Genomic DNA, 23099 nt, shown 5'->3' with positions numbered 1-23099 from the left:
ATTGCAGGGGAGCTGTCCCTGCAGTTTAAAAAGCCTTACACTGGAGCGTGCTGAAGGGTGTGCTCAGGCACAGGTGGCACAGCTCCAGCGCCTCACCATCCTTCTGCTTGTCTAGGCAACTGATGAGACATCCCGCCCAGAAGAGTCATCTCACCTACCAAAGAGCACCAGCATAACAACAATAATAAACAAACCAGGAATCATGAGCATTTAATAAAAGCAGATCTTGCTTCCCTTGTCATGCAGAAGAGGGAGATAGGAAGGGGAATTTTCTCTCTTTGTGTGTGTGTTCATTCTTCAGGCTGTCCATGCAAGTGTCAAACATGCTGTCTCCACCTTCCCCTGGTAGCCCCAGGGCTTTCCATGCTCTTTTGCTCACAGGGTCTCCCTGATGCTAGCGCTCTGTGGAGAGAATAAGGCATTAGAGAGAAATGCTATCAAGGCAGAGGCACCGTTCAACCACCTCTCCTTCCCTCAGTGATACTGCTTAGACCAGGGTTAGGGGACCTGTGGCCCTCCAGGTGCTCAGTCCCAGCCAACGGGGCCAGTGATGCGGGCTGATGGGAGTCCCAACAGCAACTGTGGGGCACCACACTGGCTACCCATGGCGTACACAGTCTCTTGTTGAACCCAAGCACACAGCCCAGCTTCCCCTTCTTCATTTTGTCACCCAGCACCAATGTGTCATCTCACTGTCTTCTTGTGACCCAGCTAGGTCACAGCAGCGCCCAAGACCATGCAGAAGGACTGGTCTTTTTCTCCCATGGTTCTTTCTACAGGACAAGGGTTCACCATTCCGCAATTTTAGGATAGAAAACAGCTTGCATTTTTATGTCCTGGAACACACAAACACACATACCCTCTTCAATTTCTTCCCTGCTACCAACCCGCTCTGCTGCCAGGCATACCTCGGACTGTGAGGTGGGCTTTAGAACGGGCATTGCCAATAGTAACTTTCACCATCCCACTCATGCCAGGGGTTGTCTGGCAGAGCCTCAGCCTGTGGATATGCCCCATGCTCTCCATGCGCACTTGTGAGCTGGGCTGTAAGTCTTCTCCATTGAGACTCCACTGCGGGCTGTATGCCGGGGGAGCAGAGATTTCACACTCAAACCGAGCCTCTGCGGGAGCCACCACATCTACGTTCCGCAATGCTCGCACCACCTGGATCCCTTCAGCTGCAGGGGCAGAGAACAGAATGAGTTTTCCATGTGACACAGCAGCCTGCCTGTCCCCCTACAGTGGCTCTGCCTGCTCTTCATCATTATCCCCTCTAACCTGGCTAGCAGACAACTTCATGCCAAATCCATAGCATTGTTTGCCAACTCCCCTCTGGGCCCACCCATCTCCACCCCTCTGTAGTTCTTCATGGTACTTGCATGTTCCCCCTGACCTTCCACCAGCAGACGGGCCGTGGAGCGGTCGTCCAGTGCATCGCATGTATACAGGCCCTCATCTGCAGGCTCAACGCTGTGGATAACGAGGGTTCGGTAGCAGTCCAAGTTGCAGATTTCGTACTTGTTGCCAGCAAAGATCTCTGTGTCCCCACGGAACCAGCGCACTCGGCCACGAGACTGAGACACTGTGCATTCCAGCGTGGCTTTGTGCCGTGCGAGCACAGTCTTGTCCCTCAGCGGCTTCACGATGCGGATAGGCAGTGCTATGGAAGCAGCAGACACAAGCACAAGTTCCAGTCCCTCCAGAGATGGTTGGATCAAAGGCAACCTCCAAAGAGGCTCAAGCTGGCTAGGGATGGAGCCTCAAACCCCACACAGGCACCAACCTTTGTCCTTTGCTAGATACGATACATGCCCAGCAACCTGCCTAACATGCAATCCTACCATTCATCAACACAAGTTGTGTGTTCCCTTAAGTTGATACCAACTCATACATGCATCCATTCATAGATCTTCCCAGATACAGGCCTGCTTGCCCAGACTCCCCACATCACACACACACTTTGCTACCACACCTGCTAATCCCATTCTTCCCACCTGCCTATATTTAGAGTTCTTTATTCTATTTATGTTGCAGAGTATATAGGCTGAAAAATGTAGAAGATGTGGCAGAAAGTATCTTATGGTTGGTCAGGTTGAGATTATGCTCCTAACCTTGTGTAATGGAAATCTCTCTATATAATAGTACAGCCAGTGACCCAGAGTAACAGAGACCTCCATTTATCAAAACACTGTGAATCCATAACATACATTGGGTGGCATCACACTTCTCCTGCAATGGTCAATCACATCAATTCATGTTTGCCTATCATTGCAATCCATTCTCACATGATAGCTGAGGGCCAATGGTGAAGCAGCTCCCTTACCCTCCACTTCCAGGCGGGCTTCAGAAGCAGCTGCCTTTGCCACAAAGCGGACCTGGCCCGAATCCTCAGGACGGACACAGCACAGGAGCAGAAAGTGCCGGGTTCCTGTCAAAGACAAGAGGAATGCCATCATTCTTAAGGGGGCAGGAGGGTTTCTGCTGCCAGCCCCAGGGAGGACAGGTGTGTGTTGCAATGGCGGTAACTGGAACTACAGATGCTCCACATATCAGCTGTGCTGCTTATTGAGGTAACTATGTGCGTGATCCTATACTCAAGATCTGCAGGCTGATGGGCTTTAGAAAGTGGTGGAAGCTCATCGGCATGACACATATGCTGACAAAACTCTTCCTCTCATATGCTGATGGAGTCAAGGGCTGAGAGGAGCATACTTGCATCAAATCCTATATAGCCAAACCTTTGGTTTTTGAACATCTCGGCTGCCGAATGTTTTGGAAGCTGAACGCTGAAAACCCGAAAGTGAATGCTTCCGTTTTTGAACACGCCTCGGAAGTCAAATGGCTTCCAAGGTGCGTTTCTCAATTTTCCCCATTGAACTTGCTGACAGCCCTTTGATTCTTGGTTTTTGAACGTTTTGGAAGTTGAACAGACTTCCGGAACAGATTATGTTCGAAAACCGAGGTTCCACTGTACTCCTACCATAGCCAGGCCAACACCCTTGGCTGTACAACTTCACGTTAGTACCACTTTCCATGGACTTCAGTGTGACAAGGGAGGGGAATAGCTGCCCAGCCCCACACACCTCCTGTCCCACCCATGTCGGTGTGGCAGTACATAGGACACAATGTAAGCCTGCAGCCCATCCCACCACCACCAGTATATAAATTTCATGCAGGCAGACAACAGCTCAAATGATAGGATATATAGCCTAGGTCTGTCTTTTTCTAGCCTCATGTCATGCACAATTAGAGCTTCCCAGAAGGAACTCTGGGGATAGGAAACACTCTGATAGGGTCTTCAATTCTGCCCCACCCATGTCCTTTGTCACATGTCATGTCTGAACTGTCCAGTTCTGACACCCTTCTCCTCCAAGAGGAGGGAGCAGTGTCTTCCACACAGGTGGAGGCACTCACTCCCACACTTAGGTAAGCATTCTGTTGGCAAAGGCCAGGCAATCCACTCTAACCATTGCAAACACTGATCAAACACTCCTGAGCCCTTTTTCCTTGGTGGATCATGTTACGTAGCTCATTCCAGAAGGGAATCTGCATGCATGGGGAAGGTGATTGCCCGCAGAGAGCTATGGAGTGGAATGGAAGCAAACTTCAGTCAAGAAACTGGCTCATGGTATTAAGCAGACGGGAAGGTCTGTACGGATGGCAAAAATGCCTCTCGCTGCCTGGACTCTGCAATGTGGGGAGCAAAAATGCTGACAAGGCCTTAGTCAAGTTAAGACAGTACATCAGTACAGAGAAGATACGAAGATTTGTTACTCCGTTTGGCTAGCAGCACTAGACGACCTTCATGATTCTCCCTGCATGAGAATATATCAATCCCATAAAACAATGGTAAACTGTTTCTGCAGATGTCTGCCCCATGACTTGCCAGTTACGAATACAGAAGAGATTTTATTTTTTGTGAGGAAAAGTGAGGTGACAACAAACAATAAATCAAAAGGCAGAACATTTGGGGTGTCAATGGTGGATCAAAAAGAGATTGTGCTTAGTGCTACAGATCACTTCTTTGCTTTATTTTATTTTGTTATACTTCTTTTCATTTCAATTTATGTTTAGCTTAGCACCAGTTTGCTAATATGCCTTTGCTTATTCTGGGGCCTTGGGAACCCAGTTTACCTTTTCGCCTTCTCTTTGAGAGAAGAAAGGATTTCTTACTTTGAAACTGTCCCTTCTTTGGTTTTGAAGAAATATTATAATAATATTCCCCTAAACTAGCCCTTTGGGTCTGGATCTCTGGCTTACAAGCAATCTTGAGCAGATTTAACTTTTAGCAGTTTTTATATATACAGTTTTCTTATTTAATTTTTGCTTGTTTCCTGGTGAGGGTTAAATGTCACAATTTTGTTTCTCAGACTTTCCCCTCCACTTGGATTCTTATGAATCCTACCAATTGGATCCATCTTCCAAATCTCCCCTAAGCCCACAGTAACTTGTTCCTTTGCGGCCCTGCTTGGATAGGTAGATATACTTTCATTTCTCTTTTCTTAATATTTAGACCGTAAATACTAGGTAACATAGCATTAGATTGAACTGGTCTGGTGCGAGTTTTAGGTGAGAAATGAAAGTAGGGTTGGTTTAAGTTTTACATGCCAAAATTTTTGTTTGCCATAGTTGTTCCATCAGATTTTTTTATATATATTTTTCTTCTGTCTAAGTAGAGCTAAATTTAAAAGGTAAATTTTTATTAATCCCAACACAACATAGAACAGTTATTTTACTTTGGGGCTTCAGATTGCATATTCATATCCTATTTTGGTTTTTTTTATGTAATCATTGTATTTTATTGTATTAGATACACTGTTCTTTATATTATCCTTTCCTTCTCAAGGTTCATTAATATATTATGTGCTTTTAATTTCTCTTTAATATTCTTTATGCTTACATCTTTTATAAACTGAAACACATTCTGCTGATGCACTTCAAATACATTTCCCGGGCTCATTTCAGGCTCTGGTCTCTGGCCACAACCTTCTTGCCAACTGGGGCAAATTAAGGACTCTGCTTTCAGAAAGCAGCACAGATGCATGAAGTGGAACAAGCTGTCACTGTACACTGAGTTCCACTGCTACCCCAAAGGGGAAGGGAGTGAGTCTGCTTATAGTCAGGACGCTCTCTTTCTCTCCTCCAGTGATGGGGAGGCTGAGGCATGATCACTGCCTGGGCACTCAAGTGGCACCACTCTCTTAACTCCTCACAAGCAAACACATGGAGACCTTGAGACGATGTCCTCCAGTCATTGCTGTCTTCTTGGGCCACCCTTTACTCTCGGCGGGCTGTTTTCCTATTGCTAAAGGATCTTTTCCACACCCCATTCTATGCGGCCTAGAAGGAGAACAGTGGCTTTGGGCTTTTAATTTCAGCAGCCCCTTGTGTGACCCCAACATTCAGCACCCCTCCACATCTCACTTTCCATTGTTTGTCATTGTTGCAGCGCCCCCTGTAGTGCCCTCTCGGCTCAGCACTCAGTGTGGGCAAACCAGTTGCACTTCCCTACATCTGCCTCTGAGGGGGAGCAGCAAAAAGACCAGGACGGATGTGCCTGACGTTTCCTCTGTGGGGCTGAAATCCTACTTTTTCCAGGAGTTTCCTCTAACCTTGCACGTTCTACGACAAACAGCCAGCAGGTGAAGAAGTTTCTGGGGTGAAGCTAAAGCCATAAGGATACTGCACCAAATGTGCCCTGCTGGGGTGACAATCCCACTCAGGCCAGAGACCTCTTTGGCCTTCTAGACACTGTTGGACCTCAAGGCCAGTGGTCAGGATGGTGGGAATTGTAGTCCAAGGACATGTGGAGAGCCACAAGTTCCATTTCCATGCCTTTCAGGATCCACTACATCCTGCATGCTGGGCAATACATGCTTTGCCTTTGCCACATGAGTTGCGTCTTTGTTGCTAGGGTGTGGTGGGTTGAGACCCTTTTCCCATGCCCTCATTTGCTCTGGCTGAGGCTGGTCTCAGAATGGGCATCTAAAGCAGAGGGGCTCACTCACATGCCCTTGACTGAGGCGGCAGATGCCTCTGGGTGCACAGGTGGGGTGGGTGTTGCTGCCAGGATGTGTGAGGCAGCCAGTCGGAGGAAGGGAGGAGGGGGGATTGATGAGGAGAAGTAGGGATGAGGAGGAAGTGGAGTGGGGCTACAAGTCCTGTTGGGGTGCTACCAGGCAAGGCTGGCCTATCAGGCAACATGGGGGACAAATGGTCATGTGGGATGCCGACAGAGATGGACCAAAATGGCTGGTTGTCCTTTGCAGGAGCCATTCTATTTGCCAATGCCATACACCTGTTGATTGGGCCCAGGTATGTCTGCATGTGGGAGTGTCCTCCCTGCTCCTGTTTAGTTTTGGGGGTCACCCCCTGAATTTGAACCAGGAACCTCCAACCTGTTAAACATGAGCTGTTCCACCTAGCTAGGGCTCCTCCTGCAGCTCTTGCACTCATGGTACCTAGGAATGGGTGTGAGGTCTGGGGGACTGCAAGTGCTGCATCATGGTTAGGAAGCTGTTCTTTGATGTCTGGGTTTGAGCACCAGGAACTCCCTCTCTGATATATTTTGTTTTAAACCGATAAAAATATACATTCTATGGGTGGAACTCAATGTCGCGCTAATACAATTGTTCCGTCAGTGCAAGCATTGCTGCTTGCCAGACAGAATAAGCTTCCCTCCCCGCCTCCTGCTCTGCCAATTTGGGGTGAGGGTCAGCAGGGGGTGGAGAAGAAACCTCATGGCACTAGTGGGACTCATTGGCTTGGCTCCTGCTGGCACAGCTGTTTAGTTGAATCTGGCCATAAGCGTCTCCCAGGAATAATCTATGCAACAAACAAGAGACCCAAGTAGTGTAATCCAAAAGTATATTTCCTAATACAAATATACATCCATATGTACTTGTGGAGTGAATACTGACAGCTCATATGTCTTATAGAAGCAGAGTTGGTTACAAAATGACACAGTGAGCTTGAAGAAGTGCACCTGATATAACTTTCTTGCAAAACTAGTGCTTAGTAATAATTCAAGCTGGAATTTGACAAAGAACTTTCTGCCAAGGAATTAGAAGCTGTCAATTATTCACAGGGGTGTCATTGAAACAGACTTTTTAGCCATGTTCTGTAGTGAGGAGTCATAGTATTAATTTAGTTAGACTCTTTTACGTGGTCGTATGCCTGCATCAGGTAAAATACAGATGCAATCTGGATATACTACTTGGTTGTTATATTAAAACAAGGCATGCTAAAGCTGAGTGGGGATATGTTGCTCCCTTCCCCTTGCTGGGGCTCAAAATCCCTTCTGGTTCCCAAACCTTTGCCTTCTAGAGTGAGCCCGCGGAAGGATGCTCTGGGGTATGCCTGGATCAACATGAGTCCTTTGGCTCCCTTGTGTCCAGATGAACAGTGGATGTCATTGCTGGCACAGTCCCTGACTGGTATATTGTGCTAGTGTTTCCAGCAATGCTGGCGACATGCCTGTTGTTCTCCCACTGGTTTCTATTTCCTTTTTTAGTATTTCCCCCTACACTTCTCAGGATTCAGTGACTGGTCCAACAGCACAGCAACAGGCTTGGCATGAGGTAAGTTTATGTCAGGGACTGGCAGGGCTCTGGTGAGTGTGTGGTGGAGGCAGGAGGCCCAGGGATTAATCCAGGAGAGGAGACCAGAGATTTATGAGGTTTGGGCTGGCCACGAGGCAGGACCCAGGACGGGCGGGGGAAGAGGAATAGAGATGGGCACGCAGGACATGTTGGAGGAAGAGTCTGTTCAAGCAAGGTAGGGGCCAGCTGAATCCCCACCACCCCCTGCTCTGCTGCCTCCTAGAACCAGGAGAGGCTTGAAGAGGGAACAGCAGTGGCAGCTTCTGTGTAGGAGAAGCCTCAGGCTGCTCACCACCCCCCATCAGATGAGGGTACATAAGCTGGGCTGGGGGGGGGGTGTCCCACTGTTGCTGTAACTGCTCCACACGGCACAGACCTGGGGACAGATGCCTAGAGGCGAGAAGCATGTGTGCATGTGCATCCAGGGCACAGTGGGAGTTGCTGTAAGTGCATGTGCCTTCCTTGGCTAGGGGTGCCTAAGACAGTGCAGGATTGCTTAGCCCAGGCCTTTCGACATTTGTGTGTCTGTTTGCATAAGAAAAAAACGGCTGTTGCCTGGGAGCTGAACATCTTTTGGAAAGCGGAGTGTCTGTTTCAATTTCCCAATTGTTAAACCACAAGATTCAGAAGCTGCAGGAGAAATTCTTTCCCCCATCCCCATCTATTGCAGGGGTGCGGAATTGGATCTGCCCAACGGGCCGGATCCTGAACTCCCCTAGCCACCACGGGCCACTGTGATGGTGGGGACCTATCAATCAATCAATCAATCAATCAATCAATCAATCAATCAATCACTACATTGGGTGATAAAGCTTCAAATGAAATAAATGAGAGTATTCCTGGTTCTTCCTCTCCTCCTTTGCTGATGTGGTTTGATTTCAAGCCACATTCAAAGGAAGATTTTTGAAATCTAGCTGTGGATGCAAAAGAAGAACATTCAGGGTAACAGAGAAAAAGGCACCAAATTTGAAAAGTGCTGACTTTTGGCTCCAAAGGACAAATGAAGAACGTGCTTTGAGTGCTCTCCCAGTTCTTCCTTTTAGCCACAGCTTGAAGTTTCCCACTCCTGTCTTCATGACATCAGGTCAGGGAAAGGTAGGTGTGGTTTCCCAAAATGGCCTTGTAGGCCAACCTCTAAACGTAGTAGGCATAATTAGACCCATGGGCTAGATGTTCCCCACCAGTGATCTGTTGCAATGACAAATACAGGTGATCGGGTAACGCCCACGACAAGTGACTTGGGCTCCCCCACCCCAGGCATCCTGTGTTCTTTTGAAAGCGGGGCACCAATTGCTCCAACAGCCTTTCTGTACAAACAGTGCAAATCCAGCTACATGCCCCATTTATTCCAAAGACAGAGTTATCCATGTGCTTAAATCTGCCATTAAAATCAATGGAACAGAAATGCATTTTACATTAGTGGCAAATGCACATCCACAAATTTATCAGAAGGAACACAGAAAGTTGCATTATTGCTGCATCTGGTTCAGTGTTGCTACACTGACTGGCAGCAGCTCTCAAAGGCTTCAGGCAGGGTTCTCTCCTGGCCCCACCTGGAAGTACCTGAAATTGAACCTGAGACTTTTTTGATGCAAACTGTCTGTTCTGCCACAGAGCTGCAGCTTTCCCACAGATTCCTCTCACATCTCCTTTCTCCTGTGCTGGAGCACACCTCTCTTCTGAAGAGGATATTCTTCTGTAGCAAAGCTATTTTATTATTAGCAAGGCTGCCACATCTTCAGGCATTACAATAGGATGGGATACTATGTCCCTGGTGCTGGATTTGGGCTAGCATGACTTCCACACGCAGACCAAGGACCACATTTCGGTGTTCTGGACATGCACTGCAGGAGAGGCCTATACTTAGGATGAATACAGATGTCACTTTTCACAGCGGCAACCCTAAGTGCTTGAACCATGGTGTGAATCTACCCTTGCAACTTGCATTACAGCTGAACATGGGATCAGCAATCAAGCTTGCTTCTATCCTCACCTTCCAGGGCGACTCAGATGCCATAATAAACCACAGGTATATTGTGATGGGAATGAGCCCACCCCACAGCTCTCCTCCTCCAGTGTGACAAATTATGATTAATTTTAACTATGGTTTGTTTTTGAAACAAGCCCATTTCAAATTATGGGTTCTGAAGCTAGTCTGTTTCAAGCAATCCATAGTTAAAATTAGCCAGTTTAGGGTTGGGATGCAATGCTAAACTAGTTAATTGAAACGGGAAGGAAAAACTTTCAATCTCTTCCTTGAGGCTGCGCTTGAGGAGGAGGGAATGGAGAGAGTGGCTTGTCCCCATCACAATAAACTAAGGTTTATCATGAAGTCCTAATGTAGCCATTGTCTCACAATTTGACTTGTCATCAGTTGTCCCTGAGCAGCTGCAATTCTTGCTTGCCTCGACCCAAAGTTAGAGGGGATCACATCCCAGCACCATCACAAGACGGAAGGGGTTCACTTACCTTCCTGCCGTATTTTCACAATGCTGCTGACTTTGATTCTTTCCCCATCCCGGAACCATTCGCCTTTCACCTCCTCGAGTGACACCTCACACATGAAGACAGCATTCTCGTTCTCTCGCACACGCACATCCTCCAGCTCCCGCACAATCTGAACCTGGCGTTCTACAGAGGGGGAGAAAGCCATGAAGTTGGGGCTGAGGAGTGCCTCCTACTGGGTGCCATATGGGCTTACAGGGTCCACAGAGAACACTGCATCTGACCTGTTTCCACCCCTGACCCTGGGACTCCTTCTGGTTATTACTGGCCCAAAAAGACTGATCTCATCCAAGCAAACTTCCTTTTCCATGAATGGGCTAATTTGATGAGAATCAGTAAATACATTCTCTCAGACTATAGAAAAGAGCTGGATTAGACAAAGTGCCTCCCTAGTCCAGCATCTTGCTTCCCACAATGGCCAGTCAAATGCCTTCAACAGCAGCCTCTGATCAGGGATTTTCCATTTAGTGCTGCCCTCCTGAACATCTCCCCTTGGATATACCTGCCCGGACCCTTAGGTCATCATTGGAGGCCCTCCTCTTAGTGCCCCCTCCAGTCAAAGCACAGAGAAAGGCTGCAGGAGAAAGGGTCTTTCCAGTGGTGGCTCCCTGACTATGGAATGCACTCCCCAGGGAGACCTGCCTGGCAACAACTGAGCCAATCCGATTTGGAAACTCCCAAGTGGCACAAATCCCATAAGGGCTTGCATGTGGGACCACATTTTTAAAAGTTCCATATGCAAGCCCCACTTGTAGAGGAACAATTAGAAATGTGCTTTAAGGCTCCCCGTTGTTCTTTTGCAGCTGCATCTTTACCTGCTGTCACCTAATATCTAGTGTGGGGCAGCTAGCCACAGATGGGGGAAAACAACCTCACAAGCCCAATTAGGACCCTGACAGGCCTAATTTGGCATGTGGGCCAGATGTTCCTCATGTTCTGACTTAAAGAATTCACCATTAGTATTCACTACCTCTGTCTTCCCCTACTTGGATCAAAGAGCTTACAAGTGCCTAAGGAGCTTAAGATACTACCAGGGTTTCCTAGTCTCCTAAGGGATATTTACACTCCAGACAAACTGGTTTTACATCAGTTTAATGTTCATAATGTTCATTATTTCCTCCAAAGAATCCTGGGAACTGTAGTTTTGTGAGGTGGATTGAAATTCACCTTTCCCACCATAGAACTACAGTACCTGGGGTTCTTTGAGAAAATGTTTTTTTTAAATCAATTTAAGTCTGTGTAACCCCAGTCATTACTTTTTCTGGCAGGAGCAGCAGTACTTAACTGGTCACTCAAGGGTCAGGTATGCCTGGAAATTATACTGTCTGAATTAGGGGGGGGGGGTGTCCCCGACTTCCTCATTCCAGTTGTGCGTGAGAAAGCTGGCTGTCCTTTCTTAGGGACGAAGGACAGCACTCTGTGCTTGCCCAGAGACATCTCTATCATTATTATGGTGTCTTGAATGTCAAGAGATATCCTGGCATTAAATCAGCTTTCAAAGCTGAGCCCTGCTCAGATTAAAACTTGAGAAGCTAGAGTCCCATCCTCCCCACTAATCCCCTCCAGACTTTCCTGCACAGCTTGCTTTCTACCGCAGAGCTGGGAGACATCATCACCCAACAAGTCAATCCACTTCCAGCCCAGTTCCTAGTTCTAAAAAGGGATATCTATGCTTTTAAAGCAACCTTGACATGAGGCTGTCAAATGTTTTCTTGAAGGCTTTTAAGGAAGTACGATTCCTCTCCTGGGCATGCTCTTCCATTGCTGAAATGCTATTATAAGTTAGAAAGATTTCCTTTCAAACCCAGCACTGAATGTTTATCCTTAAGCACGGCTTCCTGTACAAGCTGTACAAGCTTCAGGAACAAGACTCTGAGTCACCACGGTGTAGCCGATCCCAAGTCTACCTCCAAGGCACAAGAGAGGCAGTGCCAGGAAGATGCTGACAGGGGGTGAGTCGACAGCATATGGCAAAAGGGAACAGCAGACAACCCCCCACCCAGAGAATGTGGAGTTAAAGGGCGCTTTGTATAGCCCAACCCTCTTCCTCGACCTCTGATCCCATATGCAGCCCAGGCCATTCATACCAAAGACCCTCAGTTTGGCAGAGGCACGGCAGTCACCAGCATCGCATGTGTACTCGCCCGCGTCTTCAAGGCCACAGTGGCTGAGCTGTAGGAGGCGCCGGCGTCCCACTGAATACATGCGGCAGTTTTGCCCTGTCTGGATCTCTTCCCCATCCTAGGGCAGCCGGGGACACAGAAAAGAGAGGCTGGTTAAGGGCTGAGCAAGGCAGCAAGAAGGAGAATGCCAGAGAGCAGGGGATTGGGTGCTGCTCTCGGGTTCGCTAAGGGCACAGTGGGGAGATGTGGAAGCGGGCATCGCAGAAGTACTGGCTCACCCTGCCTCAAGCCACGCTCTTTGGAAGGAAAACCACTGCTCTTGGGAGCTCCGGGGAGATCCAGGAGAGTTAAAGGAGGGGGCAATGCTAGAGATAGCACCCTCACCTTGTACCATTTCACCTCAGCCAGGGGCCGGGACAGCTCACACTCAAAGGTGGCTGAGCCTGTCTCAGGGATGCCCATATCCTGGGGAAAGCGCAGCATAGTAACTGGCGGCTCTGCAGGGACAGAGACAAAGGCGGGTGCAGGTGGCACAAAGATGTATCGACTTGGAGACGGAAAAGATCAATGAGACAGCATAATGCTCTGCTTAGTCAAGACAGGGCACTCCCTGCAGCCCTTACCCAAGTTCAGTGTGGAAGGCACACACTCGCCCATCTTCCTTACCTCTTGCCTTCACCACTCCCAACCTGACCCCACGGTTAGGTGCTTCGCACTTGACACAGCCCTGCAGAAATAAGGAGCTTTGGACATTGCTCCATAGGAACATGTAAAAAGAGACCTGCTGGATCAGATGGCAAAGGCTTATCTTGCCAGCACCCCACCTCCCACACTGACCAACCAGATGCCTCTGGGAAGCCCACAAGCAGGACATAAGGCAACCATCCTCTCCTGCTGCCATTCCCAGCAACTGATATTCAGAGGCAAGGTGCCTCTGATACTGGAGGCAGTACACCGCCATCATGACTAGAAGCCACTGATAGCCTCACCCCAGGTGAGCTTGCCATTTTAATGCTACCTAAGCTAGTAGTGATCACCACATATTGTGCCAGCAAATTCTGTATCAACTGAGAAGTTTAGTGTAACTGCAAGTGCTGTATTGAGTGTAAAGCAGCTCAAAGCAGTGACAGGTTGAGAGTCTTGTAGGACTAGTGCAGGGATGGGGAATCTCAGGCCCTTGAGGCTCTCTTCAGGCCACCCACCCACCCCACATCTCTCACAGGCCCTGCTTGGCACCTTCCTTGAATGTTCTTGCTTGGCTGGAATGTGCCCTTGAGAACTCTGATAATACCTTTTGCTTGCCTGGATGGAGGATAGAAAGGGGTGTGTGAGTATGTACAGAAACTGGCCCATTATGCAGAGGCACAATTAACATTAACTGCTCTGCCCATCTTTTTCCCTGGCTCTACCCACCACTGGCATGTGACCACTACCCCAAGAAGGCTACCCAGCACAGAATGTGCATGGCTGAATGGAAATGATGCTCCATCCCTAAACTAGTGCTTGTTGTGGTCAATGCATGTGAAGGGGAGAGATGCGCATCTCCTAAAACACAGTGGACATGCCCCAGGAGCGGGGGGAGCTGCAGCCGAAAGAATGCATTTGCTGCTTGCAGAAGAGAGTATTAAACACAGCATTCTATGTGAGCTGGCACTTCTGTGTTGGTGCTGAGGATAGTGGCATTGGATGCGTTTTGTTTTTGCTTTGCTCAGCTACTGAAGAGCCCAGACCCAAGGGTCCAACTGGGCAGCAGGAAGTATCATTACTGCGGTTCCAACCCCAGACAGCTGCACATGGGAAAGAAGGAAGGAAGGAAGGGGCATGTACAGGACTTTCCTCACCTCAGGGCCATTCCAGGCACTATCCCCATTTGCATCTCCTTCCCATCGCTTCCCCTTGACTGCCCATCCCTGCTGAATGTATTAGGTGGGGCTCATCTAGCACAAGACAATTCTGCCCTTTGCGCATGGACTGCCTTGCCCCAGTACCTTGGACAGTAAGGCGGGCACTACTTCGCACGGTGTCAGCGGTGAAGGCCACGGTCCCTGAGTCGTCCAGCGTGAGCCCCAGCAGTGTCAGGCTATGCACAAAGCCCGTAGCGCTCACTCGGCAGGTGGAGCTTGGCTTCACACGGATGCCATCGCGTGTCCAGACCCCGGCCACGTTGGCATGGGACAGCTCCAGCTCAAACGTCACGGTCTCCTTTTCAAAAGTCTCCACATCCAACAGAGGCTTCCTCACCGTCACTCTTCGGGCTGAATTAGTGGGGAAAGAAGGTTAAGAGATTAGTGCAAGTTCCATTTTGGTTTTGTCAAGAAAGCAGCCTGCTCCCCAAGAATAATGGCAGCTGGCTAGGAATGTTATTGATGTATTCCATTAATTCAAAAGCATTTCTAAACTGCTTAATTAAAAAAAAAAATGGCGCACACTACATACAATATAAAAAAAATCCATTAATCTTCTCTGAAGCCAATTTGACTTGGACAAGAATAGACCAAATTTGGATTACAAGAGGGATGGCGCCCAAAATTCGAAAGGTGGAAATCTGCCCAAAAATCTGCTCCGACCACAACCCAGTGAGGATGGATATGAAACTAACATCGACTGGTTCCTTTAGATGGAGAATGAATGACACCTTGTTTAGAGACTCTGAAATTGTTAAGAAGGCCCAAAAAACTTTGAAAGACTATTTTGAAATAAATTTGAAGACTACTGTGGAGAAAAGAGTAATCTGGGATGCAAGCAAAGCTGTAATGAGGGGGTTTTTGATTCAGCAAAATGCTATAAAGAGGAAACTTCAAGAGGAGAAGAAAGAAAAGATTTTAGAGAAAATTACAGAAGGTGAGAGGAGATTAAGGATTAAACCTAAGTCACAAGATATCCTACGAGAAATTAAACTACACCAGGCACAATATCTGAAAATGGTTAATCAGGACATAGAATGGAAAATTAAACAAATGAGACAAAAAACTTTTGAATCGGCCAATAAGTGTGGAAAGCTGTTAGCTTGGCAGCTGAAGAAAAGACAGAAATTAAACACTGTTACCAATCTTGAAGTAAATGGAAGAAATATACAAAACCCACGGGAGATTCAGGACTGTTTCCAGAGATATTTTAAACAATTGTACACACAAGGGCCACAGAATGAAAGTAAAATTGAGGAATTTTTGGTAACAAATGGACTACAAAAAATATCTCAAGAGAATAAATTAACACTGAATGACAAAATTTCTGAACAGGAGATTGAAGGTGCCATCAAGAATCTGCAACTAGGCAAGTCTCCAGGCCCGGATGGGCTAACCTCCAAATATTATAAAGACATGAAGGACTACTTAATTCAACCTCTAATGGAGGTTTGCAATGAAATTATGGAAGGGAAAAGAGCGCCGGAGTCATGGAAAGAAGCTTATATCACGCTTATTCCGAAAAATGAGACAGAAAAGACACAACTCAAGAACTACCGCCCCATATCCCTACTTAATGAGGACTACAAAATTTTTGCTGATATTTTGGCTAAAAGATTGAAAATTTTTTTAGTAACAATGATACATAAAGACCAAGCGGGCTTTCTCCCAGGTAGGCAACTGTCAAATAATACGAGAAATTTAATTGACATTTTGGAAAAATTACAAGTTAATATAAATACAAAAGCTGTATTGATATTTATTCATGCGGAGAAAGCCTTTGACAATATTTCTTGGAGCTTTATGAGGAAAAATCTGCAAGGGATGGGGGTTGGAGATAGGTTTGGAAACGGTATAGGTGCGATTTATTCAGAACAAAAGGCAAAATTAATAGTGAACAATGTAGTTACAGAAGAAGTTAAGATTGAGAAAGGGACACGACAAGGCTGCCCAATTTCCCCTTTGCTTTTTATTTCAGTCCTGGAGGTCTTGCTGAACATGATCAGAAGGGACCAACAGATTCAGGGTATACAGGTCGGAGTTAAACACTATAAACTTAAAGCCTTCGCAGATGACCTAGTACTGACATTACAGGAGCCAATCCCTAGCTCTAAAAGAGCTTTGGAAATAATACAAGAATTTGGTCAGGTGGCAGGTTTTAAATTGAATAAATCTAAAACTATGGTTTTAGAGAAAAATTTAACAACAGCAGAGAAGGAAAGGTTTCAGGAAGAAACAGGTTTAACATTGGTGAAAAAAGTGAAATACCTAGGGGTGAACTTGACTTCGAAGAATGTAAATCTATTTAAAGATAATTATGAGAAGTGTTGGTCAGAAGTGAAAAAAGACCTTGAAATTTGGACAAATTTGAAGCTTTCCTTACTGGGTAGAATAGCTGTTATCAAAATGAATGTATTGCCAAGAATGTTGTTTTTGTTTCAGACGTTACAAATCATTGACAAAATGGACTGCTTCGAGAAGTGGCAAAAAGAAATTTCTAGATTTGTCTGGCAGGGCAAAAAGCCCAGAATAAAATATAAAATTCTTACTGATGCAAAGGAAAGAGGAGGGTTTGCCCTGCCGGACCTTAAGTTATATTATGAAGCAGCAGCTTTCTGCTGGTTGAAGGATTGGCTACTTCTTGAAGACACGGACGTTTTAGACTTGGAAGGATATGATAATGTTTTTGGGTGGCATGCATATTTGTGGTACGGTAAGGCTAAAATTTATAAAGCATTTAAAAACCATATTGTCAGGAAAGCATTGTTTAATGTCTGGATGAAATATAAAGATTTATTGGAAAATAAAACCCCAAGGTGGCTTTCACCTATGGAAGCAAAGGCCCTGAAAAAGCTTAATATGTAATCTAATTGGCCAAAATATTGGGAAATTTTGGAGCAGGAGGGAGACAAAGTGAAATTGCAGAGTTATGAGAAACTTAAGGACAAGGTGCGAGACTGGTTACATTATTTTCAAGTAAGAGAGGCCTATCATTTTGACAGGAAAATCGGTTTCCAGGTGGAAAAATCAAAGTTGGAAACAGAATTGTTAGAACCCAATGCTAAGATACTGTCGAGAATGTATAATCTGCTGTTGAAGTGGAATACTGAGGATGAAATGGTAAAATCGGCTATGATAAAATGGGCACAAGATGTTGGTCATAATATTATGTTTGTTGACTGGGAAAAGTTGTGGACCACCGGTATGAAATTCACGGCATGTAATGCCTTAAGAGAGAACATTATGAAAATGATATATAGGTGGTACATGACCCCAGTCAAACTTGCAAAAATCTACCATTTGCCCGATAATAAATGTTGGAAATGTAAAGAAACTGAAGGGACATTCTTTCACCTTTGGTGGACGTGCCCAAGGATTAAGGCTTTCTGGGAGATGATATATAATGAACTGAAAAAGGTATTTAAGTATACCTTCTTGAAGAAACCACAGGCCTTTCTTCTGGGCATGGTCGGCCAATTGGTGCCAAAGAAGGATAGAACTTTCTTTATGTACGCTACAGCAGCAGCAAGAATACTCATCGCAAAGTATTGGAAGACACAAGATCTACCCACTCTGGAAGAATGGCAGTTCCATAGACTATATGGAACTGGCTGAAATGACCGGCAGAATTCGAGATCAAGGAGAAGAGCAGGTGGAAGAGGACTGGAAGAAGTTTAAAGTCTATCTACAAAAACACTGTAAAATCTTTGAATGTTGAGGACATTGAAAAGGAAAAGAAGGGGTTCTAGTGACTGAGTTAAATAAGAGCACAAAGGGAGGGATCAAGAATCAAAATGAACAAAGATTGAGCTTGCTGAACTAATTATTACATAGAATACAAGATCGGGAGGCGGGTGGAAGTAAGGAAAATAAGGTTTTGAAGGTTATAATTGGAAAGTGAGTTTTTTTTATGTTAAAATCTCCTTTTTTCTCTTCTTTTTTTGTCTATGTTTTCTTTTTCTTTTGTAACGTTTGTGAAAATTTGTTTTTTTGTTCTTTTTTGTGAAAAATGCAATAAAAAATTATTTTTTTAAAAAAATCCATTAAAACAAAACTACAGCCTAAAATTAAAAAAAGGTATTTTATTAAAAAACATATAAAACAGATTCAGGGGATTCATACATAAGGTGGGTTCCAATCTTATGAGTTTGCCTGGGCCAAAAGGTAAGTCCTTACAAGTCATCCTAAGCAACTGATGGTTGCTGCTTCACATTTGGCAAAGGTAAGGACATTTCACAGAACAAGGGCAAGAGCTGAAAATGCCTGTTTTCCGGTATGTAGAGTTTTGTGTTTGTGACACAAACCAAACCTCCTCCAACATGCAGAGGAGCCTCCTCTGAAGATCTTAAGGTATGGCAGGTTGGTAGGGGGAGGGATGCTTCTTCAGATATTTGGGTCCAAAGCCGTTTAGGACATTAAAGGTAAGCTCCTTGTATTGGGCTCAGAAACGAATAGGCAACCAATGTAACTCCTTCAGCAGCAGTGAATTATGATTCTATATGGCTACACCAGTTAAAATTGTGGCAGCCACACAACAGGGCACCATAAAGTTAGCGGAAAAGATTATGAGAATGAGTGAATTTCATGAGAAAGATAAATTTTGAATGAATATCATGTTAAAATTAGGTATCCAGGATTTTGATAAATATATTCAAAGTTAGGGATAAAATATTGGAATTGTGTACAATAAGAATGAAAATAAGGTGATAAGTTGCTGGCTAAAGTTTTATTAACTTGGAATGTAGGAGCGAGAGACGTGAGGAAGTCCAAAAGGGAAAAATGAAGAAAAGATGGTTATTACAAGATGTAAAATCTTATGTTTGTTTTATTCTTTCGATGTTTTCTGTTTATTCTGTCTTTTTTTCTTTATTGTATTATTAAAACTCTTAATAAAATTTTTTATAAAAAATAAAAAAAAATTGTGGCAGCCACAGATAATCTACAGCCAGATCAGAGAGACAAAAAAGGATGGGGAAGAAGTCAGAGGTTGGCACCTACGTTCTACACTCAGCCTGGCTTGGGTGCGGTCATGCAGGCTCTCACAGCGGTAGGTGCCCCGATCTGCAAGCTCAATGTTGTGGATGGTAAGGGTCCGCTGAGGCCCACATGCCTCCATGGAGTATTTGGTGTTCTGCTGCAGAAGGATGCCTTGCTTCATCCATTGCACCTCTGCGCTCTCCAAGCTCAGCTCCACTTCCAAGCAGACGTCTTGCCCTTCCTCAGCCATCAAGTCACGCAGTGTCTGCACAAATATCACCTGAGCCTCTGCAGGAAGAAGTCAAAGATTTGTCAACTACAGTTTCATATCCTATCCTGGCATGTTACCAGGCCATGCCCCCTGCCTCTCTATCAGGAGAGAACCATGAACCATCAAGGTCCAGGTGCGTTTGGCATGCTGGTTGGAACAGAATTTGGTACTGGCTACAGAATCCAGCACCCTGAGAATCTCAGTTTCGCTGCTTGAAAGTGCAAGGACCTGTAGAGCTACAGGGGATTTAAAAAAAAAAATCAATTGTGCAGCAGCAGGCAAAATCTCATAAGACAAGGGGTGAGGGTGAGGTTTAGAAGAACTTCCAACAAAGCTTCTATTGCGAGCTCTGCAGGGCTAAAGAAGCAAACTATATCATGCCAAATAAGCAAAGACTGGCAATTGTTCTTAATTTGTTTACTTTATTCAGACAGCAGAATTTGCATTTCCTTAATGCACAGTTCAGAAGCAAGGTGGGGCACATGATAGATAGGGTAAATACAGGTGTCCCTACTCCTGCTTACTACCAATACGTGCCACCGCCCGGCTACTTAGATGCTCCTTTGTGTTGAATTTGCAGTGTCCCAAGCACAGCGGAATGATGAGGAGTACGTGCCACATACTCTATATTACTTTATTTACACTTCAAAGCTGGTAGATTACAGAAAAACATCTTGCCTCTGCCGGAGCAGAGAAAGCATCCTCTCTCCTCTGAAGCACGGAGAGAACACAGTGTGAACAGTGAAAAACAGGAAACCAGTGTACGTCACATCCAGTCTCCTTTCCCGTGAGAAACTCCAACAGCAACTCTGACTGGAATGTAAACATTGTCTTGTGACAAGCATTTCGCTGCACAGTGAAGAGAGCAGAAACCAACACTTTGATCCATCCCAAAACCACATGCTAGCATCGCCTTTCTTCTTACCTTGCACACTGAGCCTGGCTGAACTCACCAGACCTTCTGCGTGGACAGTGACTATGCCAGTGTCACTCAGCCGGCACTGCTGTATGGTGAGGGTGTGGCACAGCCCAACCCTGGTGGTGGCGAACCGCTCACTGGGCACTATATCTTGGCCATGGTGCTGCCACTTGAGAGCCACGTCATCTGGAGACACCACAGCCTTGAAGGTGGCATCATCCCCCTCCAGCACAGTTAAGTTGTGGAGCTCGGAAATGATTTCCACTGATCTAGGGACTGGGGAAGAAAGTGCTTAGAGTCAGGGATGGCTAGGCCTGTGCTGGGGGGGGGGGGGCCTGGCTATCCCAGAAGCCTATTGATACACAGTATCTTGTCAGTCCAGTGGGGGTATCCCAGCACCCAACCCTCATAGCATCTCAGTGGCCCACAATAAAAATGTATGTAGGATTATGGACACAGGTTATTGGAACCAGAGCAAGTTGTTCCATGGGAAATAATATAGGTAGCTGCCTTATATTGAGTCAGACCATTGGTACATCCCATTCAGAACTGTCTACACTGACTGGCAGCAGCTCTCCAGAAATCTGAAAGGTGTCTTTCCCCATCGCAGTCCTATCTGGAGATGCTGGGGATGGAATGTGGGACATTTGGCATGCAAAACATTGAATGCAAAACCACTGAGCTCAGGCCCTTTCCCCAAAGGACTCACTCTGCACTGTGAGGATGGCGAGGGTGCGGTCATCCTTGCTTTCACACGAGTATTCACCAGCATCCTCAGGCCCTACGTGTCTCAGGGTCAAGGAACGTTCCCGTCCCTCTGCTCGGATCTCCTGGTGTTCGTTGGCTTCCAGCTCCTGCCCATCTTTCAGCCAGAGGACATCGCCTTTGGTTTTGCACAGCTCACACCAGAACAACACTGTCTCCCCCTGCAGCGCCAGCACATCTGAGAGACCCCGAACAAATTTCACTGGCAGCTCTGAGGAGGGCAAGGAATATTACCACTGAGGTGAGAAGGCAAAAGGCAGAACACTTGCCGTCTTACATACTGCGAGTAGTGGTGGTTGTCTGGAAACCTGCAGAAAATCCTGATCATGCAGCAACTCAGATCTTTTGCAGAAGCCCAAGACCCACAATTCTTTCTAAATTTCCAACCTTCATGAAAACAAATAAATATTTGAGGACATAATTTTCTGAAGAAACCCAAAAGATTGAGGAACGGCTTTCACTAAGTTCAGAAGGAAAGGCTTCTGAAGTAGCACTCTTCACTCACTCTTAACTCTTCCAAATTGCTGAATAAATAAGGAACTTATGTGAACACATGCAAACATGCATTATTTATGCCAGTCACAGAATTTGAGCACAGGGAACTGGACTCCCTGCTTTCCAATCTTGGCTACAAAAGGGCTGGACTGTTCCAAGCTCTACACCAAGCCAAAATATAATATGGCAGATAAATGATTTTAGTTTTTTATGTAGAAAGTACAAGCTGCTTTCATAAAAGTGGTGGCAGGGGTTGGAGAAAAAATAAAAATCCTGTGTATATGAAGTTGCCTTATAGTATACAGTACCCACCCGCCATTGAACCCAAAGTGTTTTAACTACACACAAGTTTAGCTTTAAGCGCCACCTCCAGAAAGTAACCCCTGTATAAGTTGTGGGCTTACTGTACTGAGTCAGGCCAGCGTCGTTTCCTCTGCTTAACAAACCAAAGTCTCTTGCACTAGCTTTCCTGGCCCTCCACTCTAGAATCCCTTTAACTGGAGATGCCAAGGACTGAGTCAAAGAATGCTGGACATGCAAATCCCACGCTCCACCACTGGGCTCGGGCCCCTTCAAAGCAAAGTCAACTCCACAATCGCTAAAGTGCAAACCCAGATTAGGGGGATCAAAGTGGGGATCCAAATAAGAGACATAAGCATACAGACGAGGCCTGTGTGCTAGAGCTTTGGTTGCTACTTATTGTCATAAACCATGAACTGCCTTGTTGGATCAGAGCAGAGCCCTTCTCACCCCATATTGTGTTTTCTACAGTGGCCAGGCAGATGCCTCTGGAATTATACAAGAGCATCGCAATGGGGATCATCTCACTGTTTGCCCCAAGCACCTGGAAATTAGGTCAATATTGCCTCTATGAATAGAGACAATCTATTTAACTATCACTTCTAATAGCCACTGATTGTTCTCAGTGTGTGGAGGAAAAAATACAGGCTATTTCTGAAACTGGCCGGAGGTCTGTCTCTTCTAGATCAAGAGCTACCAAACAGATAACACCAAGCAAAGCTTCAACTCCACCTGCAGTTCTCTCCTGCTGACTGCCCCTGTCCTTCACTACCTGAACAACACAGCATAGCTATATAAAAGTGAGCTTTTAGGCTATCATGTGGCAGGGAGAGGCTCACGGTTTTGTGCTTGCCACATCCCTTGTAAAGAAAGCCGTCAGGTTTGGAATAAGACTAAATTAGCAATTGCTCCAGGCCAGCCTTCTCCAACTTGATATCATCCAGATGTTTCAGACTACATTTCCCATCAACCCCAGACAGCATGGGAATTGTGGTCCAAAACATCTGGAGAACATCAGGCTGGTGAAGGCTGGACTAGCCAGTAAAGGTGCAAGGCTCACTGGGAATAGATACAGGTTCACTGGGAAATACAGAGACTTTGGTGAAGCAGGCTCCTTTGACCATTGTGTAGAAGGGAGAATTTCAACCCATGTGGCTTATCCCAGTAGGGTAGAAGCTGGCACACCTGCCATAATTCTCCCTTTAACAAAATCATTTGATGCAGGCTTCCCTGTGTAGT

General features: G+C 45.9%; 1 protein-coding gene across 5 annotated transcripts in view; it reads right to left on the bottom strand.

Annotated features, from left to right (window-relative positions):
• Nucleotides 1-197: 197 nt before the first annotated feature.
• OBSL1 (obscurin like cytoskeletal adaptor 1) overlaps nt 198-23099 on the bottom strand; it is a 69718-nt gene continuing 46816 nt past the window's right edge. For all 5 annotated transcript variants that reach the window (XM_079986360.1, XM_079986363.1, XM_079986362.1 and 2 more), the window contains 11 exons: nt 21010-21276; nt 20307-20576; nt 19132-19398; nt 14218-14484; nt 12614-12726; nt 12194-12347; nt 10071-10232; nt 2324-2428; nt 1394-1660; nt 909-1178; nt 198-402 (listed from right to left, as the gene is read on the bottom strand). In XM_079986360.1, the coding sequence (XP_079842486.1) occupies nt 395-402; nt 909-1178; nt 1394-1660; nt 2324-2428; nt 10071-10232; nt 12194-12347; nt 12614-12726; nt 14218-14484; nt 19132-19398; nt 20307-20576; nt 21010-21276 (2150 nt within the window). In that variant the 3' untranslated portion in view covers nt 198-394. The remainder of the gene's footprint in view (nt 403-908; nt 1179-1393; nt 1661-2323; nt 2429-10070; nt 10233-12193; nt 12348-12613; nt 12727-14217; nt 14485-19131; nt 19399-20306; nt 20577-21009; nt 21277-23099) is intronic.

The sequence above is a fragment of the Podarcis cretensis genome (assembly GCF_951804945.1).
Source record: "Podarcis cretensis genome assembly, chromosome: 1".
In the NCBI taxonomy this organism is placed as follows: domain Eukaryota; kingdom Metazoa; phylum Chordata; class Lepidosauria; order Squamata; family Lacertidae; genus Podarcis; species Podarcis cretensis.
This window is presented reverse-complemented; position numbering and strand designations above follow the sequence as displayed.